Genomic DNA, 27,599 nt, shown 5'->3' on the forward strand with positions numbered 1-27,599 from the left:
GTTGTTATCCATAATGTCTAATGTGCATGCGTAGCTCCTCCGTTTCGGTTTTCTAAAATGGAAACACAAATATATTCCACAGCAGCAGTGAGATTCCTCTTCCTCCCATGCGCCAAAAATATGTCTAGGTTCGAGATTGTTTCTCTCATGCCAACTCGTTTTCACTCATCGCCCGCAACGATTCTGCTTCTCGCCTTTTCCCCATTCCTGTAGTCCATTTTCATCGCGCTTAGTCCAACAGTCATGCTCTTTCCTCTTCCCAAACTCCAGCAGTAGGTCTGTAACACACTAACACGTCAACCTAAAGGCCTCCCCCCCCCCCCCCCTCCCTTTGCCACCCTCTCTCCGATCACCGCCGCCGTCGCCATGTCTTCATCTGGGTTTCGCCCTCTGGACGAGAAGTCTCTGAGGGAGTACATAAAGGCCACGCCGTCTCTCTCCTCTAGGGTCGCCGACAAGATTGATGATTTGAAGATCAAAGAGGTCGGAGACGGCAATCTCAACTTCGTTTACATCGTCGTTGGCTCCGCCGGTTCGTTTGTTGTCAAGCAGGTACTAATTTGATGAATTGAGGTGTGAGTGTTCAGCTCCCTGTGGAAAGGGGTTTTACTGTGGCCTCTGTTTTGGTTGTGCCCTGTTGGTTCTTTGCGTTTTAGGAATCAAGGTCGGCCTGAAGACTTCGTCTTTGTGGTGTTTTGTACAATTGTTTTCTCAGTTTAGATGATTTAAGCCGGAGCAAAAATGGTTACTCAGTGGTGTTTAATCTGAACTAATTAATACTTAGTTTGATGCATAGTTTAGTATTCTACATATTAAAATCCGCTTTGGGAATGAGGAGAGAAGTGGAGTAAGGCCTCAGAGACTTTCGCTTTAAACTTTACTAAGCACATCCTAATACTTTTGTGGTGCGTAATGATTTTCATCCTATAGATTCAATTGCAGGTGTACTATTTTGTTTTTAATTACAACATGTATTTCATTTAAGCTCCTTTCTTGAAGTCCCTCTGCAGATAGAGATTCATATCTTTAGCGATCATCTCTAACTAATGCCCCATATGTTGTGGATTTGTTTCTTTGCTTTTGGGTGTTTGAGAGTGCAGGCTCTTCCATACATACGTTGTATTGGGGAATCATGGCCGATGACGAAGGAACGTGCATATTTTGAGTTCCTCACATTGAAAGAGCACGCTCATTTGTGCCCTGATCATGTTCCAGAAATCTATCATTTTGACCATGAAATGGCTTTGATTGGCATGCGCTACTTGGAGCCTCCTCATATTATCCTGAGAAAAGGCCTGATAGCTGGAATTGAATATCCGTTGCTTGCAGAACACATGTCAGAATATATGGCAAGGACCCTTTTCAAAACATCCCTTCTATACCATTCCACTACGGAGCACAAGCGTGGGGGTAAATTAATTTTTTCTATCTAATGTTCTGAAAATTCATATATTTTCCATTTTCTGATGCTTATCTTCTTGGACAGCATGGGATTTGAAATGCATACTTTATATTTACTTTCGGTCTCTCTTATATATGTGTGTGTGATCATGTATATGGCAGAATAATACTAAAACCACTTAGATTGGTGATTTTAAAAGGGGACATTATTGTGCAATACACACACACATATTAGTACCTTCAATACTTAGCGATGTTGAATTTGATTTAGTATGGTTTTCCCCTTTATTATTGTTATTTTTAAGACCTACATATCAATCATTTAATCCAAGGTGACAAGGTTGGCTACATGGTATGCAGCTGTGTTTTCAGATCATTGAAACATTGGATTCTATTTATTCATGTCTGTAGATAATCTATTTAGACTTGTTTCTACTGCACCATATATTTAACTTTTGATGAAGTTGTTCATTTTTTTCGTCGTCCTTGAAATGATGACTTATGTATCTGTGTATATAGTAATTTACAAAAATTGTTGGTTCCTATTTACATGTAAGTTATTTGAGTAAATTATGTTTGTGTGCTTAATGCATTTAGCTAACGTGTTTACCTTTACTTTGTGCAGTTTCTGAATTTTGCGGGAATGTGGAATTATGCAGGCTCACTGAGCAGGTCATTTTCTCTGATCCTTACAAGGAGTCTGAGCATAACCGGTGGACTTCCCCTTATCTTGATCGAGAAGCATTGGCTGTCCGCGAGGACAATATTTTGAAGCTTGAGGTTGCTGAATTGAAATCCATGTACTGTTACTGAGCAGCCTCCTTTTTTTTTTTTTTTCTTTTTTGTTCGTTTCTACATTATCTGGTACAATTGAAATTGCTTTATTTTATTTTATGATAATTAGAGTCACATGTCTCCAGTTTTTATGAGTAGCTTCCTTTTTTTTTTTGTTTCTATATTATCTGGCAATTGAAATTGCTTTATTTTATTTTATGATAATTAGAGTCACATGTCTCTAGGTTTTGTGAGAGAGCCCAAGCCTTAATACATGGAGATCTCCACACTGGCTCCGTTATGGTCACTACTGATTCAACTCAGGTTATTGATCCAGAATTTTCTTTTTATGGACCAATGGGTTTTGATATAGGAGCCTTCCTAGGGAACTTGATCTTGGCTTTCTTTGCACAAGATGGACATGCAGATCTGGGGAATGACCGTAAGGTATGTTGCAGTTTTAGTATGTCTCAATTATGCAATTTTTTTCTTGTTTCAGAATTTATACCCTTTTGTGACTTGGATATTTTACTTATTGTAGTATCTGTTTCCATGTATGTTCTTTAGTCATTCATTGTTAAATCCTTTCTTTTAGTTTAGTACTGAAGATTGATTTTTTTGAGGTGGTGGGTTGTTTGGATGAGAGGATAACAAAAAGAACGTGGGCTGAAGCATTAAAAAAATCTTATAAATTTAAGTTTTTTTGAAGTGATGGTTTTTAATCAAGCTAAATGATGGCTTTTGACAACCTTGTGGCCTGCTTCATCAGCTCTAATGATATTGTTAAGATTTTGATTAAAGTGAATGACCTAACTTAAAGATAGGTATCTCGCTCTATTTATAATACAAATTAAATACATTCCAATGACAATAATACCCTTACTAACTCTCACTAATCAGCATACTAACACACTTAATAATAATAATAGTAAAATACATAAATCCTCTAACACTCTCCCTTAAGCTGGATCATAAATGTCATATGCTCCTAACTTGTTACAAATAAATTTAACACGAGCACCCCCCAAATGCTTTGGTAAGCTAATGGAGATCAACATGCACCTCGAGTATCTTTCGCGGATATTGTGACACATGGACGACCACCCGAAGTCCACCATTGATGTGAACTATATTTGTAGCAATTGAAGCTTCTCTTAGAAGCTAGCTTGGAAAGAGGACGGCAACTTGCAAGTCAAAGAGTCTTGATTTTTCAAAAATTATTTATTTCATTTTAAGTTCCTAGACTCCACTATCATAATTATTTTAGTTCCTAGACACCTATTTCCTATGACAAACTATTTCCTATGACAAACTATTTCCTAGGAACCTCATTACCTATGTTTTAAACGTTTTATTTTACTTTTGTATTTTCTTTAATCTTTTAAGAAGTCATGTGCAAGTCATGTGCATGTAAGGCTATAAATATGCCATCACTTTTATTGTAAAAGGCATATTGCATTATCAAATAAAAAAAGAAGCTTTTGCTCGAACTTGTGAATCTTGTTACTCTCCTTGTGAGTGAGTAGTGTGGGGTTACGTTTCGTCTCATCGAAGATTGGGTGGTGAGAGCCCACGACAACATCAACGTCATCATCAACACTACACACCCACACTTATTTCATAGCTCATAGCCACAACCACCTCAAGCTTCATTCTTGTCTCAAGATTCCTAAGGATCTACCTAGTTTGTTCATGGTGCGATCGAGTATTCGTGTGTCTTGGTGTTTAACATTTGGAACCTTTTGGTAAGCTCGTTTCAATTCTTTGTTTGTGGCCATCTAAAACAGCCCCTAAAAGTACCTTTTAAGCCTTGAAACTCTACCCGAAGCCTTGATTGAAAAATCTCGTTCATTCTCTTTGAATCTTCCTAGATTTTCAACATGAACAAACTCACTAGTATCATGGTTAGGGATATTTGATTTGTATGCTAGGACTTGTGATCTAAGACTTCTAATATAACATGTTTTAAAATGAACTTGATTACTTGAATGAAATGATCAACTAAGGGTTTTGAACCAAATCATATATGTTTTCAAAATCTCAACAACTTGTGATAATTAGAATATGTTTGTGATGTTCATGCTTGGTTTATTCAATTCGTCTCATAGATTGTGATATTGTGTGTGCGCTACAAAGATGGTCAATTGTAGGGCTAGGGCTACTTAGAACCGTCCTACGTCATATTGGTATTAGAGCCTAGGTTAGGTTCACATCTGACCCTACTTTGTGTGACCAAACACCATTCCAAAGGGCTGCCCTAGTGTTGACCTAATCCTTCCCCAACCCCTAGGATGTCTACTCGAGCTGGGATTCTTACCGAGGTCGTAGGACTGATGTTGAGAGAGATGCCTCTATAGATGAGCTTTAAGATCAATGATTCGTGACTTGAATCAAGGGCTAGTTGAGGCCCGCCAAAGACTAGATAGGTTGGAAGTCCAACTAGTCCATAACCCAACTCAAGACAATTTAGAGCCGCCTATTGAGCGAGGCAATGATGATGAACAACATAGAGAGCCACCTATGCCTCTTAGAGAAAGACCTCCTCTTGCTCCATAGAGGCAAGTTAATTGCCAAGATGACTTTGTTAGGCGACCCTCACGTTATGAGCCCTATGCCCAACATTGGGGTGATGAGAACTATGACGTTGATGAATTTCAAGATAGGAGACCTTACCATAGGTACCATCGTGATCCTTACGAGGATTTGATAAGGCAAGTGAAGAAAGAGGCCCCCACCCATGATGGACAGATGGACCCTAAAATCTTCCAAGATTGGTTGACTAAGATGGATTCCTATTGACTGGTATAGGATTACTGACCCTCATCAGGTTAAGTTTGCAAAAATGAGGTTGACGGGGCAAGCCAAGCTCCATTGGTTGAATGTCGAGAGGTAAGAGGTAAGGTTAGATCATAAGTCCATTCAGCATTGGGACCTAATGAAGGGTAGGTTGAGGGAGAAGTATGTACCCTATAGAGAGCGCCTTATGGATCAGCTCTACAGTTTGTTTCAGGGTAGCATCACCGTGTCAGAGTACATGAGTCTGTTTGATGAGTTGTCTATAAGTTGTGGTGTCTATGAGACTGTTAGTCAGCAGACCTCCGATTTCGCATAAGGTTAAAGCCTGAACTAAGGAGAGAATTGTTTCCCCATCACATTGAGTCCATTGAACAGGCCTACAATATAGCTCATGACTTTGAGCAAATGAATAAAGGGCCCATGGAAAAATTGTTTGGTGGCTCTTCAAATGAGTCATACTCTCAAAAGGTACAGTGTTATGACAAGTCCCAACTAGCGCAATTAGGTCAAGTCAACTCCTGAGGGAGCAATCCCACAGTACAGCAGCCTATGGACAAGGGAAAAGCCCCCATGACTAGATCCTCTCGCTAGAGGTTTTGGCAATGCAGTGTGTTTCAGGTGCCATAAACAAGGACACTTTGCCAAACAATGCCCCACCAGGAACTTGGCACTTGATAGGGGAAGATGGTGAGGATGAGCATGAGGGGGATCAAGTATATGTTCGTGGAGTTGTACTTAGTTAGGATGAGTTGTCAAGTGAGCCAGATGTGAGTGCCTAGTTTAGTGTGATGAGACGCATTATGATCATTCCCAAGGATCAGGAGGATTGGCGTCGCACTTCTATTTTCCGTACTTACATCAAGTGTGGGAGTAAAAGTTGCAAGATGATCATAGATGGTGGTAGCTGTATGAATGGTTTGTCTAAATTCGCAGCTGAGAAGTTGGGATTGAAAGTTGAGCCACACCCACAACCATATAAGGTAGCTTGGGTTGATGCCACAACCATGCTTGTGAGCCATAGATACCTGCTTCCCATTAAGATTGGTGATTATAAGGACGAGATTTGGTGTTATGTCCTTCCCATGGACGTTGCCCATATTTTGTTAGGACAACCTTGGTTGTATGATTCTGATGTCTCACATAATGGGCATGCCAACACTTATTCCTTTAGGTGTAATGGCAAGAGAATTGTTTTGAGTCCACTAGAGCCGAAAGGCGAGAAAAAGAAGGAAAAGGCAAAAACTAGTGGAAAATAATTAAATATCACGAGTAAAAAAGCAGTTTGAGCAGGAGAGTTGAGATACACATATCGTGTATGTGGTTGTTACTAGGGATACTAAGGTGCCCCTTCCTGAACATGAAACAACACTGGAAGTATCACCCATATTTTCCGAGTTTCACGATGTCATATCGTAGCCACCTAGTGAGTTACCTCCCATGAGAGACATTCAACATGTCATTAACCTTGTTCCTAGTTCATCTCTGCATAATTTACCACATTATAGAATGAATCCGAGAGAACATGAGGAGTTGATGAAACAAGTGAATGAACTGAGAGAAAAGGGCTTTATTCAGGGGAGCATGAGTCCATATGCTTGCCCTGCTCTCCTCACTCCCAAGAAAGATGGCACTTGGAGGATGTGCATCGATAGTAAAGCAATCATCAAGATTCCTATGAAGTATAGGTTTCCCATACCTAGACTAGATGATATGCTTGATCAGATGGTACGATCCAAGATTTTTTCAAAGATAGACCTTAAAAGTGGATATCAGCAGGTTAAGATCAGATTGGGAGATGAGTGGAAAAATGCCTTCAAGACGAAGTATGGGTTATATGGGTGGTTAGTCATGCCATTTGGGCTAACTGACGCACCGAGTACTTTCATGAGAGTTATGACTCAGGTATCAAGGCCTTTCATTGGACACTCTCTTGTAGCCTACTTTGATGATATATTGATCTATAGCCAGACTAAGAAGGAGCACCTTGTCCATTTGAGGAGTGTTTGAGGTTATGAGGGAGCAGAAGTTGTATGCCAAATTAAAGAAGTGTACTTTCATAACTACACACGTCATCTTCCTTGGTTTTGTTGTGTCTGAGCATGACATTTTTGTTGACCCTAATATGGTCAAAGCCATTAGAGATTGGCCTACTCCCTGTAACATACATGATGCAAGGAGTTTTCATGGGTTAGCCACATTTTACAGGAGGTTCATTAGGAACTTTAGCACCATCATGGCCCCCATTACAAACTGCCTCAAGAAAGGAGAATTTACATGGTCGAAATTTGCGACAAAAGCCTTTTTGGATATAAAAGATTTGATGACTAAGGCAACATTGCTACACCTCCCAAATTTCCAAAAAGTATTTGAGGTTCCATGTGATGTCTCAGGTGTAGGCATTGGAGGAGTACTTAGTCAAGAGGGACACCCCATAGCCTTCTTTAGTGAGAAATTTTATGAGAAAAAACAACGGTATTCCACCTATGACTAGGAATTTTATGCTGTAGTACAGTCACTGCGACACTGGAGACACTACCTCCTTCCTTAGGAGTTTGTCTTGTACTCAGACCACCAGGCCCTTAGGTATTTACATACTCGAAAGAAGTTAGGGCATAGGCATATGAAATGGGTCGAGTACATACAGCAATACACCTTTGTACTCAAACACTGAGCTGGTGTTGAGAATAAGGCTGTTGATGCTTTGAGCCGAGTTTTAGCCACCATACAAACTCTTCATGTGAAAGTTGCTGGCTTTGATAGCATCAAATAACAGTACTCTCAGTGTAAATACTTCTGTGATATCTTTTCTGATTTGTTGTAGGTAGTACCTAGATCTCACCGAGACTTTGTGATTCATGATGGATTTATTTTTAGAGGGGCTAGACTGTGTATCCCATCCACATCTTTATGTGACTATGTGACCAGCTAATTTGGGAATTACATGCTGGAGGTGCTGCGGGTCACTTTGGTAGAGATAAGACCATAGCTATGATTGAAGATAGGTTCTACTGGCCTGGTCTGACGAGAGTTGTTGCTAAGATTGTTTCACAATTCCGTACTTGTTGGACAGCGAAGGGTAGGAAACAAAACTCAGGATTGTATACCCCTTTGCCCGTGCCACACAGTCCTTGGCAGGATATCAATATGGATTTTGTGTTAGGTCTCCCTAGGATTGCCAGGGGAAATGATTTAGTGTTTGTTGTTGTGGACAGATTTTTAAAAATGTCACATTTTATTCCATGCAATAAAACACAGGATGCCTACAAGATTGCCACTATATTTTTCAGTTAAGTAGTGAGACTTCATTGTCTTCCCAAAACCATTGTTTCTGATAGGGATGTGAAGTTTGTGAGCTACTTCTGGAAAACCTTATGTGCATTACTAGGTACCAAGCTCAAATTTTCTTGTGCATATCACCCACAGACTGATGGGTAGGCTGAAGTGGTAAATAGGAGCCTTGGGGACCTATTGAGATGTTTGGTAGGTGAGAACATCATAGCTTGCAATTTATGCCTTATGGCCGAGTTTGCATTCAATAGTTCAGTGAATTGGACCACAAGACTTGCCCATTTCAGGTTGTTACATGATATAATCCTAGGAAGCTTGTAGATCTCATTTCATTACCACCCGAGTCTAGGTTGAGTGAGCGGACTGATGCATTTTCAAAGCACATACATGATTTACACTCTCAGTTAAGAATGAAAATTAATTTAAGCAATGAGCATTATAAATCTATTGCTGATGTACATCGCAGGTTGTAGGAATTTTTTAGAAAGTGATATGTTTATGGTTTGAATTCACCTTGAACATATTCCCTTAGGAAAGGTAAGAAAGCTTCATGCCAAAAAGATGGGACCATTCAAAGTTCTCATGAAAATAAGTTCTAATGCTTACATGTTAGATATTCCTGGTGATTTTGGTATAAGTAATGTGGTTAACGTTGAAGATCTAACGCCTTTTCTGGAAGCTACTTTTTTTGCAAAACCTAGCCCTACTAACCCTGCAGATGAACCACTCCATTCATAACTCCAGTAGCACCATAAAAGCCAAATTTACCTTTGCCACTGCCATTAGTCCCACCAAAGAAACTTGAGCAAATTGAAGACATTCTGGATGTTAAAACAACAATGCACAAGCTCGAATGTACCAAAAGTTTCTAGTCAAATGGAAAGGGAAGCCGTTATCAGAAAGCAGTTGGATTCTTAACGATGATGCCCTTCGTCTCAACCTGGAGCTGCATACTGAGTATTTTCGACATAATTTTGTGGAGGAAGATTCTTTTTGGTCGGGGAGAGATGATGGGGATCAAAGTGCACCTTGAGTATCTTTCGTAGATATTGTGACACGTGGACGACCACTTGAAGTCCACCATTGATGTGAACTTTATTTGCAGCAATTGAAGCTTCTCTTAGAAGCTATAGCTTGGAAAGAGGATGACAACTTGCAAGTCAAAGAGCCTTGGTTTTTCAAGAAGCATTTATGTCATTTTAAGTTCCTAGACTCCACTATCATAATTATTCTAGTTCCTAGGCACCTATTTCCTATGACAAACTATTTCCTAGGAACCTCTTTACCTATGTTTTAAATGTTTTATTTTACTTTTGTATTTTCTTTAATCTTTTAAGAACCCATGTGCAAGTCATGTGCATGTAAGGCTATAAATATGCCATCACTTGTATTTTAAAAGGCATCTTGCATTATCAATTAAAAAAAGAAGCTTTTTGCTTGAACTTGTGAATCTTGTTTCTCTCCTTGTGAGTGAGTAGTGTGAGGCTACGTTCCGTCTCCCCGGAGATTGGGTGGTGAGAGACCACGTCAACATCAACATCAACATTATCATCAACACTACACACCCACACCTCTTTCATAGCTCACAGCCACTACAACTTCAAGCTTCATTTTTGTCTCAAGATTCCTAAGGATCAACAAGCTTGTTCGTGGTGCGATCGAGTACTCGTGTGTCTTGGTGTTTGACATTTGGAACCTTTTAGTAAGCTCGTTTCAATTCCTTGTTTGTGACCATCTAAAACAGCCTCTTAAAGTACCTTGTAAGCTTTGAAACTCTACCCGAAGCCTTGATTGAAAGACCTTGTTCATTCTCTTTGAATCTTCCTAGATTTTCAACATGAACATGCTTGCTAGTACCATGCTTAGGGATATTTTGATTTGTATGCTAGGACTTGTCATCTAAGACTTCTAATATGACATCTTTTAAAGTGAATTTGATTACTCGAATGAAATGATCAACTAAGGGCTTTTGAACCAAATCATATATGTTTTCAAAATCTCAAAAACTTGTGATCATTAGAATATGTTTGTGATGTTCATGCTTGGTTAATTCAATTCTTCTAATAGATTGTTATATTGTATGTGTGCTACAAAGAGGGTCAACCATAGGACTAGGTCTACGTTCTACCCTACATCATAAACAAATCAGCAAGCTGCATACCGAATTTTACATAAGTGGTAGTAATGAGCTTTTGCACAAGTTTCACCCGAACAAAGTGGCAATCAACTTCAATGTGCTTCGTCTTCTCATTAAAGACCAGGTTGGAGGCAACATGAAGAGCAACTTGATTGTCACTTATCAACTTCATAGGCTGAGAATTAAAAATGCCTAATTCTTCCAGCATGTTCTTCAACCAGCTTGCAAGTAGTGTGAGCCATAGCTCTATATTCTGATTCAGCACTTGACCTGGCCACCACAGTTTGTGAAGAGCAACTTGATTGTCACTTATCAACTTCATAGGCTGAGAATTAAAAATGCCTAATTCTTCCAGCACGTTCTTCAACCAACTTGCAAGTAGTGTGAGCCATAGCTCTATATTCTGATTCAGCACTTGACCTGGCCACCACAGTTTGTTTCTTACTCTTCCAAGAAACCAAATTACATCAAACCAATATACAATACCTAGTTGTGGATCTCCGATCGGAAGGCGACCAAACCTAATCTGCATCTGCATATCCATGGATATAAGTGTAACTCTGATCACGATATAAAAGAGCTCTCCTGAATACGTAATCTTACCAATATATCATCGACAGTGTCAATAGTAGAAGAATCTATGTCAATTTTATCAAATTTTGAAATGAATGAAGAAGAAAAAGTCAATAAATTAGAGAAAATAAATGCAAAACAATAATTAGAATAAAACAACCAGGAAATGTGTAAAAGATGCCATAAGAAATTATTTTTTACCTTTCTCAAGTTTATCAAGTTCTTCAAGGCTTTTTTCATAGTTCACTGGTAACGGTGAGTTTGGCAACCAATCTTGAGAACATATAAGAGCCTCCACAATCTTTAGGAGTCAATGATGTCCTGAAAGAATCAAGAACACAACCTATCGTACTAAATGCAGACTCAGAGACAACAGTAGCTATGGGGATTACCAAAACATCACGTGCTAATTGTAAAAGGATAGGAAACCTTGGATTTTTTATCTTCCACCATCCTAAAATATTAAATTCATGACTATCCTTTTCAAGTTCCTTAGAAAGATACTTATCAAGATCACTCTTGCCTTCCCCCCACCTTCTTTTTCTAACATATGCCTCTTGAATTTATCTACCATAAACATCCTTATCTTCATTGATTGTTGCTTAGCATCCACCATATGGTCCATACCACTAACTAGAGCCAATTTTGGCAATTTTACCCCTAGGTCCACTGCATTGTTTACCCCCATTTTTGTACTCATCAAACATTAAAAAAATAACATCCTTCACCTTTTTACTCAAAATTGAAGATGTAGGAGGAGAAAATAGTTGAGAAAGGCCCTAGTTTTGTATCGGGGATCAAGAATAGTGGCAACAAACATCATCATGTTTAGTTTTTCTGGATTCCCCCAATAATCATCATATTTATGTTTCATTTTGAATGCCATTTCACTTAATTCAAAATCATCACTATTGCATCAATTTTCCAAAAAAGCATTAACTGTGCAAATTTCATAGAAAAAAGTAATGGAAGTCACATAATTAGAACCAAAAACACATAAGGTGAATTCATAGAAACATCCTAAGATTTGCACCATCCTCCTCAAATTATCCCAATCATCTTCCATTGGCTTTCCTTTTCCACCTTCTCTTGAAAGATCAAGTGCAAAATATCAATCTTTTTCATCATAGATAAAAAAACTTTTTAAAATTTTTGAGTAGTGTCCAACATCATATATGTGGAATTCCATCTAGTAGGCACATCTAAACACCAATGTTTTTTACAATTAACCTTTTCCTCATCTGCACACTCTTTAAATTTTGCAGTTCTACCAAGTGATTGCCTAATATATTTTACTGCTTGCCTAATTCAAAGTACTGAATCTCCCACAAGTTTCAATCCATCTTGCACAATTAAATTAATGATATGTGCAACACACCTCATGTGCAAGAACTCACCATTGGGCACACGTCCTGATGTAGGACGGGTAAGGGTGACCCAGTCCTATTGGTTTCAACCCTCACGCGCAAGCATACACACTCAAGACACTTCAAATTAAGCATACACACTCAAGACACTTCAAATTAAGAATTCAATTAATCAACATAAACACAATAAACCAGAGGACATCTCACATGTTCCAGGATTTTAAAAAGGTGTATGATGCTGTTTTGAGATAAGTCCCAAGAGTTCTTTCACAAAGGTATTAAGTTAAAATGCGGAAAGATGGAAATTTGCTACTTCAATATTTCAAGAAAGTAGTTCTATGTTTAATATTCCTAGAATTGATTTAAAAGCTAGCAAGTATCAATAATGAAATTTAATGGCTTAAATGTGATATTTAAACATGGAAGCTCATAATTTCAAACATGGGATTGCACAAGGTTAAGCAAGGACTCAAACAATGTGAAATTATATTGGAAGTTCAGATTCTGGGTGACTACAGTCAATTGTGGATTATGGTCAGTCGCCTGAAGAATTTAAGAACAGATTTTCAGAGGGATAGTAGCTTGTCAGTCGATTGAGACAGGGTCCTTAGTCGCTTGATGAATTATAACACAAAATTCTCGCCCGATGAATTATAACACAAAATTCTGCGATGATAGTGTAGGGTTAGTCGACTGACAGAAAAATCTCAGTTGATTGCCTGAGATTTAAACAAAATTCCCGAGAGTCAGTAGCAGGTTAGTCAACTAACCATCAGGGTTAGTTGACTGACCATCAGGGTAGCCGCCTTACCTGCTACGGGTTTGAATAAAACAGCAAGGATTCAAGGCAATTTCTCACCCAAAGTTTATGGGGCCTTAGAGCAAGGGTTCTTAAGCAATTCAAGGGTTAAATAATCTTACCCAAATAAATCGTTGGATGGCTTAATTTAAGTCACCACAAATCAGAACACACCTTGGAATTTGTTAACCAAGCTTTGAGTTGCAATTGGAACTACTGTGCACTTGTAATGGTACAAGCAAATACTGAAATTACCACTAACTATGAAGGATGTCTTGATGATATTCTTCACAAGTTAGACTAGCTTGTGAAATCCTTTGTGCACACTTTGATAGATGGATGAATATGCAACAAATGAAATGATGTATTGTTGGCCGTGTGGAACTAACCTGGTGGTGGCTGTGTGGATGATGGATGGAGGTCATGAAAGAGGGAAATGAATGGAATCGCTAGATAGTTTAGTGGTCTCTCACCACTTGATCTCCGGGGGGAATGAACGTCTCTTCTCGCCACTCAATCACAAGGATCAGAACAAGCTTAACAAGCTTACAAAGACAAAGTCTTTAACTCAATAACAATATATTCTCTAGCTCTCTGTTACAATTATTACAATGGAAATATATAGAGACTTAACATAGGGAAGGGGAAGACATAACCATAACTAGCTAAGCTAGCATGGGGGACAATACAATAACTAACTAGCATTTCCCATACAAGCATGGGAGATACAAGACTTAAATGCTCTCAACTTACAAACACATTAACTCACACAACTTACTAGACTCTTACACATATACTTGCAAGCTTGGTTGCAATATTACACATTAAATAATGTAAAAAAAAGAAGCTTAATCCGTGTGGGGCCATTTGGGACTCGAGCTCGCTTGTTTTGGTGTTCAGACGACGGTATTTTCAACTATGTTGCACCCCTAAGGCTCTAGGTCGCACTTTTGGTCGAAGTTCTCGGGATTTTCTTAGTGTGCAGGCGACCTGGTTGCACCTCATGGTGTCCTGGTCGCGACCTAGTCGAGACTCTTAGGAAAATTTGTGAACTGCTAATGGATAATTTCAGCCGCGAACACTCTTCAATATTTGGGGTATAACTTTTGCTATAGAGCTTCAAATAAAGCGATCTTGGTATCAAAAGAAAGCCAACAAAATTCCCACAACTTTTGTGTTCAAACCTTTTGAAGATGGTAAGGTTTTGATAAAGAAATTTGCACATCAATTCATGGGTTCCTGCAAAATAGTTATGAACGAAAGGGCCATCCGGAGGTCGTCCATTTATTAACATGTCGGCGAAGGAAATGTGGACTTCCTGAGGTCGTCCGCATGTCATAACATCTGAAAATAACATAGGTACAGCATGCCAATCCCCATCACTACCCTTCCAATTCTTCACCCTCCTCATTAAGTAACTAATGGCGGTACCATTAGAACTTGCATTGTCTACATTAATAGTAGAAACTTTATCTAATCCCCAATCCAACAAAGCCTTCTCAATAGCAAAACCTAACACTTCCCCTCAGTGTTTAGGAACTGGACCAAAACTTAAAATTTTTTTGTGTAACATCCATTCAATGTCAACAAAATGCGCAGTTAAACTCATGTAACTAATATTCTGTAAAGAAGTTAAAGTGTCTTTTGTAAGGTAAACCCGTTGACAATTATGTTTCAAAATTTTTTTCAATTTCTTTTTCTTTTCTCCATATAAAAGAAGACAATCCCTTGCCATTGTCACTCATGATTAAACCTGAAATCTAGGTTCCATGAGGCTACAAAAATATTTAAAACCTTGCCCCTCCACAAATCTGAATGGCAATTCATCCACTATCACCATATATGCTAAAGCCTTTCTAAGAACACCGACATCATACTTTTGGCATGTTAGCTGTTTTTCTTCCATTTTTGTTTCTGGTTTGAAGTTAATTTGTGATTGATTACGATCATGAGGTCTCCTATAGGGATACTTAGCACATGTATTTAAGTGATTCCACAAAACTCTTGTTCCATTTTTTTTTGAATCAGCACAGAACACTTTTGGACAATATTTACATTGAGCTTTTACCTCTGGAGTGACATCAACACATAATCTAGTAAAATGGTCCCATACATTTGATCTTGATTTAAACTTCCTCTTCTCACCCAACTCTGTTCCTGAAGTAGCAATATTATCTCCTAATTCTGTATTCATGCTTGGGCTTGGACTTGGGTTTGGGCTCGAACAAGGAGTTGTATTGAAACTTGCGTTGTCCCCAAATTCAGACATCTATAAAAATCATGCATAAGTGCAAATTCATTAGATGAGGCATGTTTAAGCCGAGATTCACACAACAGATGGAAAAAAGCATTAAATTTCCTTATGGACTAAAACACAAACCTGTTGAGAAACTACTTCATGTTGTCCAAAGCTATAACTTTATAATTCTTTGTTTATTTTATTTTATTTTTATTTCTTTAAATACAGATATTCGATCATGAAGACAATGAAATGATGAGACTGATGAAGTTGATTTGATGAGAAATCCACACAAACCGTTTTTGCATACCCTTAACATGCATAGTAAGAGTTCCTTTTTATTTTTTACATTTTAGATTCAATATAGTCATTTACTCCTTTTTTAATAATATAACTACAAAGGCTATGGAGTACACATCTAGTAGGTTTACAAAAGGCATCACACAAATAATTCACTAAAATAATTCACAAATAATTCAAGGCATACCCTAGACATGCATAGAAGTCTTTCTTGCTCAAGAGACAACTGCAACAAATTGTATGTAAAGCCTTACAACATGAAAATGAAAACTCAAAAGCTCTACATTCAGGACATGTTCCAAAAACTAATTCAACCTTTCAAATGAAACCAAACTCAAGCAAGTTGCTTAGATTCCTTGCACATTCATTTGAGCATTTGACCAGATGAGTTCACATTTCAATTAGTACGAACTGATTCCACTTCAAACAAAGAGGTGATTCCAACACAAGCCCAACAAATTTTGTTAGAGAAGCAACCATTTTTATTTTTAATTGGGGAGCTTTATTGATGGTTTGAACCCATTTGAGGATCATTCGACACAAAAAGTTCAGTGTTTGTTAGAAAAAAGATAAAACTTACAAGCTGTTTTGAAGACAGGGGAGAGAGAGCAGAGCTGTAGGTAGAGGTGGTGTAGCTCGAAGGTTGAGAGACTAAGAGCATGAGAGAGGCAGAGTCGGTGATAGCTCGAACTCAAAGGCTCATAGTAGTGTGCTAGTGAGTCAAGACTTCGGAGAGAGACCTAGATGAGATTGGACCCGAGAGTTTGATCTGAGGGAGAGGGCCAAGAGGCAGAGATTCAGCGTGACTAGGCGTTGGCGACTTGTAGAGAGATATCGAGTGATTAAGTGGAGTAGTGTGCTTGATCTTGCACTTGATCTTTCAAGGGATGGAGAGAGGCCTAGATGAGACCAGATCCGAGCGTCTGATATGAGGGAGTGGGCCGAGAGACAGAGATTCAGCATGGCTAGGGGTTGGCTACTTTTGCAGAGAGAAATCGAGTGATTGAGTGAAAGTGTCAAAGTGAAACCCTAATCCCCCACTCGTCTACTCCCCAGCCCATATATATATATATATAAACTAGTTATATTAAGTTATATATATATTTTATTTAAATTGGTTTTCAATTTTTTCAGTTTGGTTATATTTTGAAACCGAAACCGAAAATTTGTGTTTTTGTAAACCGAAATCGTAAATCGAAAAACCAAACCGCTTTTGCTTTTGCTCCGGTTTTCGATTTTTCGGTAATTTTTGTACACTCCTTATTGGAGGATCGACATCATGGGGAGTAGGATCATCAGACGAGGAAACCAAAGGCGTCGTAGTAGAAGCTAGAGGGCACTCTCTTCCTTGGAGCCGCCGTTGTGAATGCACCTTGAAATTAGGATGATCAAGATGATGAGAAGGACTCGAACTACATGGAGACTCAGATGGTTGGTTGGGCAAGGATAGCAAAGTAAAATATGGAAGATTAGGCAAAGGAAGAGACTCATTGAGCTCAGAAGCACTCAAGGACTGGGTGTAGTAAGGTGTATACTCAAAGAAGGTAACATTAGCAGAAACAGAGAAGCGGTGCAATACAGGACTATAACGAAGATATCCCTTTTGAGTATATGAGTAGCCTAGAAAGACACATTTTATAGCACGAGGATCCAGCATATTCACCTTAGGAGTTAGTTGATGAACAAAGGACACACCCAAATATACGATGAGGGAGAGAAAATAAAGGTGAATTGGGGAAGAGAGTGGAGTAGCCGAGTAGGTAATTTTACCACTAAGAACATAGGATGACATCCTGTTGATCATATAACAAGCACTATGTAAAACATCACTCCAAAATACTTTAGGTACATGAGTTTGATAAATTAAGGTGCGAGTGATTTCAAGAATATGATTATTTTTCCTCTTTGCAACCCCATTTTGTTGAGGAGTGTGGGCATAGGATGATTGATGAACTACCAAACTAAGTCATATAAGTGAATCATGCATTGAAATACTCTTTAGCATTATCACTACGAATATTCAAATTGGCAAACCAAATTGAGTCTTTATTTCAGAACAAAAGGCACAAAATACATGAAATAACTTAAAACGATATTTTATTAAATATAACCAAGTCCTTCTTGAATAATCATCCACAAAGGTTACAAAGTACCAAAAACCCAAGTTGGACACAACCCAACTAGGATCCCACACATCAGAATGAACTAACATAAAAGGGCTTGTAGCAAGTTTATTGACTTAGGAAGCAAAAGGAAGACGATCATGCTTTCCCAACTTGCAATACTCACAATCGAGATTAGACATTGAAGAGTGGAGAAGAAACTAGGTATACCTGTGATATGATAAGTGGCAACGGAGTTTATGGCCCAAGGACTAGATCGAGAAGTACTATATGACAGACATACTGTGGGAGTACCTGTTTGGGCAAGAGGTGCAATTTGAAGAGAAGCCTATTGTAATGCTTGATACCACAGGAACTTGGAACACTCTTCTTTTGACATGGATCCAGTACGTTGCCAACCATTCGGTCTCAAAGGTGAGGAGTCGGTAGTGGGTGCATTGGCTGCCCTCAAAGGTGCAAAGTCGGTGGTGGCTGCATTGGCAACATGTGAAGGTCTACCATAGAGATCCCAACACTGCTCAATAGTATGATTACTCCGTCCACAATGAGTGCATTTGTGAGGAGTACCTCTACCTCGTCCGTCTTTACCCCCTATGACGACTCGAACCACCTATGTAACTTTTGCGGTTGTGTGGTAGAGAACTACAATCATCTTGTGTAGCAAAGGTTGTTCTCTCAAGGCCAGGTGCAAGAGCAAGAGATGTGTGCTAAAGGAAGCATGAACGACACGAGAATAAACATCGGCAAATGATGGTATCTCAGCACTACTAAGTATCTGGGACTGGTTGCCTCAAACTCGGGTCTCAAGCGTGCTAGAACACGAAGGACTATCATTTGCTTCCTTTACTTCCACATCTCATGAATGTTGATAGTTGTAGGTTGCACAAAGTTAAGCTCCTCACGAATACACTTCATCTCTCCAAAATAATCTGCAATACTCCTTTCTCCTTGTTGTAATTGAAAGTACTCTTGAGATAAATTATACATATGTGTAATATTACTAAAGTGTAGAAGTTTGACATAATCCCAAATCTCCTTGCACTTATCTAGATGCATACACATCCGTCCAATCTGTGGCTCCATCGAATTCCATAAGAGGGAAACAATCAAGTCATCTTCTTGAACCCACACGTCTTTTCTATTTTCATCAGAAGAATAAGACTGGAGCAAGTGGTCATATTTTCTTAATCCCGCTAAATAAACCCGAACAACTATAGACCATTGAACATAGTTCTTTCCATCCAACTTTTGAGTTGTTATCTGAGGCAATGATGTAGTAAACAAATTTTTGGGATTCATAGATTCCATCCCGGCACTCACAAATCAGCAACCACACCAATGTCAAACAAGAAGAACAATCAAAATTAATCGGGACAATCACAAACTATGTGAAGCACTGACATAACCACGGACGAGGTGAATGACTCACCGACGGATATAACACTCCCACAACATCACAACTGGTTATACGAATGCTGCCATTGCTCCAAAAATCTCACAAAGAAGCCTTCACAAACCTTGAACGGAAATTAATGGAATACGCGAGTGCATGGTTGAAATAGGTTGGATTTTTGAGCAAAAAATAGGCCGAACAACTTGATAATATTGTCTAGAGAAGGAATCAGAACATGGTAGAGGAAAAAAAAAATAAGAGAGGAAAAAGGTGGTCGGAAATTCACTCAAACTTTGGTGGCCAGGTCAAGTGCTGAATCTGAATATAGTGCAATGGCTCACATTGCTTGTGAACTTGTTTGGTTGAAGAAGATGTTGGAAGAATTGGGTATTTCTCATTCGCAGCCTATGAAGTTGATGTGTGACAATCAAGATGCTCTTCGTATTGCCTCCAACTTGATCTTTCATGAGCGGACGAAGCACATGAAAGTTGATTGCCACTTTGTTCAGGAAAAACTTGTGCAAAAGCTCATTACTAATGCTTATATGAAGTCGGATATGCAGTCGTTGGCATGTGGAGGTGGATCTGGGAAGGATAGTTGCGGGAATGGTTTTTTTGGCGACAACTTAGGGGAATAGGGTTTAGGTTGGGTCAGGCTGTGGTACCATATTAAGATTTTGATTAAAATGACCTTACTTGAAGATAGGTCTCTCTGTCTATTTATAATACAAATTAAATGCATTCTAATGACAATAATATCCTTATACTAACTCTCACTAATTAACACATTAACACAATAATAATAATGCTAAAATACATAAATAACCTCAATAGATATACAACAACAAAACCAAGCCTTAGGTCCCACTAGGTAGGGTCGGTTACATGAATCCTTTTTCGCTCATTTATGCGATCATGGACAATTTCTTTTGACAAATGTAGGGCTATTAAATCCTTATTGTCTCATTCCATGTTATTTTAGCTCTACCCCTACCCCTTTCTACTACCCCTCATAATAACTAACTCTTTCTCAGTACTATGTGGCCTACGTCGCAGGTGTTCAAACCATTTGAGTCGCCCCTCCCTTATCTTACCTTCTACAGCAGTTATGCGTAACTTACTACGAATATGTTCATTTTTTAATTTATCTTTGAGTGTTATACCATTCATTCATCTAAGAATTCTTATTTCGGCAACTTTTACTTTTGGATATGTTGTTTCTTAGTTACCCAACATTCTAATCCATATAGCATAACTAGTTTCATAACTGTCCTATATGACTTTCCTTTTAATTTTAAGGGTATTCTATGATCACAAATAGCACTTGAAGCACTCTCAATTTTACCAAACTTGCTTTAGCTCTGTGCATTACATCCTCTTTAATTTCTCCTTTAGCTTGCATAATAGATCCAAGACATCAAAATTTACAAGTACTATTTATTTCTACCATGGTTTTAAATAAAGGTCGCGACTGTTACGTATTTTCTACATCATCAAGTTTAATTTTGTCTCCAATATTCCTCTTACTTTTATTGAAATTACATATCATATATTTTGTCTTATTTCTACTTATTCTAAAGCCTCTAAATTCTAAAGCTTCTCTCCATAATTCTAGCTTAGCCTCTATTCCACCCCTAGTTTTATCAATTTATACAATATCATTTGCAAACAACATACACCATGGAACCTCATTTTGAATACACTCCCAGTCAGTTGTTCCACCACTAAAACAAAAGGATAAGGGCTCAAAGCAGATCCTTGATGCATACCTATTGTGATTGGAAATTCTCTAGTCTCTCGACCTATAGTCTTTACATTAGTCGTTACTCCATTGTACATATACTTGATGACATCAGTATACCTACTACATACACCCTTTTTTCCTAAAACCCATCATAGAACTTCCCTAGATACCCTATCATATGCTTATGCAAATCCCTCTTCTTTTCCCTAAACTTTTCCATTAATCTTTGTAAAGAATATATAGCTTCTCTAGTAAATCTCTCAGGCATAAAACCAAATTGATTTTCTGAGAGTTTCGATTCTAGCCTTGACCTTTATTCAACTATTCTTTCCTACAGTTTCATCATATGAATCATAACTTTTCCATTTTTCATCTTTTTTAGTGCAAACTTAACTTCGTTAACTTTAATCTTGCGAATAAATATCATATTTTTAGTCTTTTCCTCATTTTTCAATTCTAAGTTTAGGCCTTGTATTTGGTTTTGATTAAATGGCTTATTAAGATAACTTTGCCATTTTTTTTTAATGTCTTCTTCCTTAACCAAGACAATATCATCGTCACTTTTTATACATTTTACAGTACCTAAGTCCTTACTTTCTCTTTCTCTAGATCTAGCAAGTTTAAATATATCTCTTTCCCCTTCTTTTGTATCTAATCTATCGTATGAATTATTAAATGACCTATGTTTAGTTTCACTAATGCCTTTTTTTTGCATCTTTTATTGCCTCTTTATACTTTTCAAAGTTATCCATGTTTCTACATGTTTGCCATGTTTTATACCAATTTTTTTTTTCTTTACGGATTTTTGAACTATTGATCCCACTACCAACTTTCTTTGCTATTCGAGAACCTTTCTCTTGGCTCACCTAAAATCTCTTTTGCTGTTTTTTAAATAGAGCTAGCTATCCTACTCCAAATAGTGTGTCTACACCATCCTCTATAGTCTAATCACCATCTTTGATAATTTTATCTTTAAATTTTATTATATTTTGTCCCTAAACTCTATGTTGTGTGGTTAAACTTTCTATTGGGATGACTTTACAATCCTTACATAATAAACAATCTACCCTCCTAGTTAAGAAAAAATATATTTGACTTTTATTTTGTCTACTTATGAATGTTATTAAATGTTCTTCTCTCTTCTTAAAGCAAGTATTCATTGTAATAAAATCGTATGACATAACGAAATCTAAGATCATCTCTTCAACTTATTTTTGTCTCCATGCCCACATCTTCTATGTATTGTAGTGTCCCGAATTAACTTCTTTTTCCGCCCACGTCCTCAACGATGCGGGAACCCTCGCATATTTGACAACGTACTCGGGCGCTGACACGTTGTGTCAAAAATGTGTAAGCCTTAGTTATGCATAGAACAATCCATACATAAAACTTGTGAAAGGTTGGTCAAATCAAGGATCTGAGCTTCCAAGAAGCAAGAATTGTAAATATGCAATCTTGATCCAGTCTTTGCCTTATTTGTGCCAAAAAAAAGAAAAAAAGAAAACACAAAAAAGGTGGTATGATAAAGCCTGTTGTATGCCCTTCGCTTTTTAGTATATTCTTAACTTTGAGAAGAAAACAAGAGGGTAGGATATGCCCAAAATGGTTAATATGCTTTGCATATCTGCAATGAGCCAACTTATTTAGGAATTTAGTGATTATCCCCTTCATAAAATTATTTAGGTTTTGTAGAATTCATGAAAAATTGCAAATATGGAAAATGCACACACAGAAACCAGGTTCTCTCTGCACAGCATGGGCATACATCATTCTGGTGAGAATATATGGGCTGACACCTGTATGCCTATGGCAGCACTTGAACAATAATCGCCATGTGACAAAAGATTTTTCTCCATGTCACTTCTCATACAAAGAACCTGAAGTTGTGTTCTTCACTTTTTGTCTCCATGAAATGGGGAGAGTCCTGTTTGCTAGTTATAGGTTGACTATTTTATTTTGCCTAAATCTACACTAGCAAATGGTATTCTTCAAAATATTTCCTTCCTGATCAAAAAAAGTTACTAAAATTGAAATTGTATGGTTCATAATTATTTGAAATTATGGAACACTTTTTTTTGGGGTTGTATTAGTAGGCATACCTTGAAAAGCATTTCAAGCAGCACTGGGGAAAAAAATTGGATGTAGTTTCTAAAGGCAAGCAAAGGTAGCTGACAAAAAACAAATTTTATGCTAAGGGTTGTAAATCTGCATGAAAGCCTATGAAACATTGAATTAGATCTTTAGAACTGAAAAAGTGTAGTAAGGGATTACTATTTTACCATATAATAATAAGCATGGTTTCTTGAATTGTTAGTGTTCTTCAAGGTATTAACCAGATGACCCACATTAAATGGGTTTGCTGAAAATTTTTCTCCTTGATGAGCCAAAATTTTAACATGATGTATTCTTTTTGCCTTAATGAGCTAAAGTTTTAACATAATGTCAGGTAAGAAGCATTAGGATGGTTTCTTGAGCAAGCAATGCTGCAGACTTCAGATTCACATGACTTATACTAGTAATTATGACAGGGTGCTGCAGTTTTTGTCATCCTTGTAGATCATAGTGATTTGACATTTGGAGAAAGAACACTTTTATAGAATCTTTGGATAAAGTGACATCATTTTAAATTTTATACAACAAAAGGTTTCATTTTAGATCATTTGGTCTTAAGAGCTAGGCATGTAGATTTTTGTTTGCAGGGACTTTCATTAGAGGTTTTACCTTTATGTTTTAATATTAAAAAATGCTAGTGCTTTTGCTGGCATCATTTTACAATGAACTTATTAATTTCTGTGCCCCACTATATGTTGCTTACACCCAAAATAAAATCCCACCATATGTTCTGAAGTTCCTCTGTGCTGCTGTGATAGGAATTTCATTTAAATTTTCAAATATTTTATTAGCTTTTTCTCATCAGCTTTTCTCTCCTTTCTATTTCACATTTATATGCTATCTATGCACAACTTTATTTTATCAATTTCATTTGTTTTTTTGTGGAAGAAAAGTTTGTTATGCACATCGGAAATCTATTTTTTCTTTTTCATTCTCTCAAAGGAATATCATATCCTCTTTCTCGTTTTGTCATCTCTATCACGTCCTCTTTCTTTTATTCTCTCCTAAATATATGTCTTCTTTTATCCAACAAAAAAATCTATTCAGAATTGTTGTATTGTTTTCTATATCCTAGATATTACCTTATCTTAGGCATTGTCTGTTTTCTGCAGTTAATATATTTTGATCTGAAAACCCCATTGTTATGCAGGCATACAAAGATTGGATTCTACAAACAATGGAAAAGACTTGGAATCTTTTCTATAAAAGATTCACTGCACTCTGGGATGAACACAAGGATGGCTCCGGGGAGGCATATCTTCCTGCAGTTTATAACAATCCTGATCTTCAGCTTCTTGTGCAGAAGAAATATATGAAAGATTTGTTCCATGATTCTCTTGGATTTGGTGCTGCTAAAATGATAAGGTGAGAAAATGATTACAAATATTCCCTCATATAATATCCCTAACAACTCTTCATCCCTTTGATTTTTTTGGTTCCTCTTTTGTTCTAGATTTTTTATTTTAACTTAACAAACCTTAAAGTTTGGAATGTTAAGAGCAGAGATCTTATTTGAATATATGATTATACAAACTGTTGTTAGTATATTTATATGACTTGTATTGTTTATCTGCGTCGCTGTATAATTTATATGGAGAGGTGCTATTAAAAAATGTAGTGAATTTTGTATTTAAATTATACATCTTTGAGGTGCTTAAGAAAACCTCTATATTTAAAATTAACTTATCCAGAATGTAAGTATGATCCACTTGTTCCAGTTCCACTATTGTCCTAATTTTACTGCAGATTGGTTTATTGTTTTCACCTTGGAACAAACAATTATGTCATTAGATTGATCGTAAACAGTTTTTACTTTTCCTGTTCATTAATTTATCATATTGGTTAACTTGTCCTTGTGTTTTTTCGTTGGCATGACTAGAAGTTTGCATATTCATTTTTTGGCTTATGATTTTTCTCTGGTTTAACTACTGCTGTGTACATTTTAAAGTTTCTTTAACATCTATTTTCATTTGATGATGAATATCATGATGATATTGTTGGTTGAAAAACAATAAGATATCTTTTAATGCATTCTCCCCTTTCACTGCCTCAAAGAAATTGATGCAGGGTATTAGATTTTTTATGCTCAATTACTGCAGCCTGGTTATTCCATCCAATATAGAACAGGTAAGGTATAGGCACACCACGGTGAAGTTTAGTAATAGTTATTGCTTGTTATGGTTTTGTGATTTTTTTTCATTGCTATTTGCTTTGTTTGCAGTAACACTTTTTTTGGTATAAACTGTCAAATTCTTCTATTATAACCATTTGATGCCCTAGGAATACAAGTACATTCCGTGAACGAAATGAAGCCTTATTTTTCATATTTCATGTGATTGTGGACTGTCTTTGCGTCAGAGAATTCCTGTACTGTTTCATATTTTGAGCATCCAAAAATTTTCAAATGAAATTTCATTTGCAATTTTTTGTTTGCTATATGATATTAGTCCATCTTAACAATCCCTCCAACTTTCACTGTTGAAAATGCTTTTATAAAATTCTATTTACGGGCTCATTGATTGGCATTTCTGTCATGACACTTCTATTTTTGTTTTATAGGAGGATTGTTGGGGTTGCCCATGTTGAGGATTTTGAGTCAATTGCCGATCCTAAAAAACGAGCAGATTCTGAGCGGCAGGCTCTTGAATTTGCAAGGATGCTTCTAAAGGAAAGGAGGAGATTTGTGGCCATCAGTGAAGTTGTTTCAGTCATTCGGGAGCTCCATTCACAGAGTTATGAATAAAGTTCAACACAAGCAATGACTGTTTTTCCTATACAAAGAACCCCATTTTGAAACTAAAGATCACTTGGGTCAATCTTTATAACTCATCGCTGTTTATGTTAATTATTTTTATGCTTTGGCAGTCCTGTGGTTGCTTTTGATGTACTTTTCTGTTCCATTATCGACCATGGATGCAAGTGATGTGCCAGATCATACGACAGTTCTTAAAACATTTTTATTTCAAGGGTCTTTAAGTAACACCAGCTTCCAGTTTTATTGATCTTACATATTACACAATGCAGACAGACAAATGTGATCCATTTTCATCAGGTCTAGGCTATGCCCAAACCCCTAGTGCCCATACTTGGCCTTGTACTCACTCCAGAGCTGATCAACACTCTTTCCCAGCAGATCATCAAAGAATTTCACATTGTAATCGCTTCTCATCTTCTTGTTCAGTTCTGCCACGAACCCATTCCTAAGATCATTGCAGTAGTCCAGGAACCGGGCTGTCACGTCGTACCCCGCATCCCACTTTTCGCCCTGCCCGGACGCCACCCAGTGGCTCGGTGCGAGCCCTGCCTTCAGCCTTACAAAATCTGCAATTCCTTCTATGAGGCTGCTAGCATTGGCTGCCTGCCCATTCCCGTTCCACTGCCAGATGTGTGTCATCTCATGATAGAGCACCCCAGTGATTTCCTTCTTCACGTCACCAGACCTGTAGCTGTCAATGTAATTGGCACTGAGGTGAATCTCGTTGTTAACAGCATATGCAACTCCATCCTTTGTTTCAACAATCAAGGTGACTTTTGGAACATTTTTCCGGTCGGCCTCGGTGGTTTGCTGGAAAAGCTGCCAAATGAAGCCGGTGGCGGATGCCAGGGTCTGCCTGCTGTAATCAACACCAATCTCATTCACGAAGCGAATGCCGCCAGGGGTGTTAGCTGCACTGTTGATGACTTCATACTCGACTGCATGAATTTCTTGCATGGCTGCTAGGGTTAAAACACAGGAGAGAAAGAGCATGAAACGATCCATGGCTCTGTATATCTATGCTGATACGGTACGAGTCTTCTAGGATGTCTTTGTAGAAGGAATGGGTGGGTGCCCTAGCGTTTATATAGAAAGAAACCTCTAACCAGGAAGTTAGGGTCATTGATGAAGTTAGGCCTGTCCCTTTTCATCCCATGGAAAAGTCCTTGGTTCTGCTGTGGGGGCAATGATAGGGTAACTAGCTGTCTTACATGACTTCCATGTGGCCTAATTAAATCGCCAAAGACTTGGGGATCTCAGCCAAAACTTATATTAGAAATTGGAGTGTTTTGAGTTGCTTTATTGCCCTATAATCAAACGTGTCCCACCGGGGCAACCAGTTTCATGGAAAACAAATGCACTTCTCTCTCAGATGAAACATTAGTTGTAGCTCCTTTAATTTTGGAATAGTGAGAAATTGGCTTGTCGGTGTGGACTTTGACTCCCTGCATTCAGGTCTTCTGTACGAATAGGCCTTGTTTGGTTTCATATTCACTATAATCCATTTTTTCTCCTATTATCCAAGCCCTCCACTTAGCTTTTACACATCACTGTTTTGTTTTGCCAGGAATTTGACCAAGTCGGGCAAATTAGGTCTAGTCTTACTAGGCGGCTATTTGAGTTGGTTTTGACAAGGTTAATCAACCTCATTCCCTAAAGTTTTCAATAGGAAAATTCTCAGCTCTATTAAAAATTTTACCCGAATGGGTCACATGTATCTTTTCTAGTTTGGCACCACGAGCCAAGATTTTATTGAAAAATAAATCTTCAAATTGTACCAACATAAAGTCTCAAATAT

The 27,599-nt window shown here is 37.7% G+C and overlaps 2 protein-coding genes across 2 annotated transcripts; one reads left to right on the plus strand and one right to left on the minus strand.

Annotated features, from left to right (window-relative positions):
* LOC131155477 (methylthioribose kinase-like) lies at positions 1–26,026 on the plus strand. The gene is made up of 6 exons (XM_058108643.1): positions 1–552; positions 1,101–1,410; positions 2,027–2,201; positions 2,421–2,622; positions 24,197–24,411; positions 25,606–26,026. Exons 1-6 carry the CDS (start codon positions 367–369, stop codon positions 25,787–25,789), a joined length of 1,272 nt encoding a protein of 423 aa, XP_057964626.1. The 5' UTR covers positions 1–366; the 3' UTR covers positions 25,790–26,026.
* Positions 25,990–26,806, minus strand: LOC131155478 (uncharacterized). Its single transcript, XM_058108644.1, has one exon. It carries the CDS (start codon positions 26,804–26,806, stop codon positions 26,120–26,122), a length of 687 nt encoding a protein of 228 aa, XP_057964627.1. The 3' UTR covers positions 25,990–26,119.
* Positions 26,807–27,599: the final 793 nt, after the last annotated feature.

This window comes from Malania oleifera, chromosome 5 (assembly GCF_029873635.1).
Source record: "Malania oleifera isolate guangnan ecotype guangnan chromosome 5, ASM2987363v1, whole genome shotgun sequence".
Taxonomy (NCBI): Eukaryota; Viridiplantae; Streptophyta; class Magnoliopsida; order Santalales; family Ximeniaceae; genus Malania; species Malania oleifera.

Bases quoted from the DNA above. Each gene is read 5' to 3' on its own strand.
- LOC131155477 (XM_058108643.1), top strand. From the start codon at position 367: ATGTCTTCATCTGGGTTTCGCCCTCTGGACGAGAAGTCTCTGAGGGAG. The intron at 553-1,100 runs GTACTAATTTGA...TTGAGAGTGCAG, and splicing joins GTTCGTTTGTTGTCAAGCAG to GCTCTTCCATACATACGTTG. The intron at 1,411-2,026 runs GTAAATTAATTT...TACTTTGTGCAG, and splicing joins TACGGAGCACAAGCGTGGGG to TTTCTGAATTTTGCGGGAAT.
- LOC131155478 (XM_058108644.1), bottom strand. From the start codon at position 26,806: ATGGATCGTTTCATGCTCTTTCTCTCCTGTGTTTTAACCCTAGCAGCC.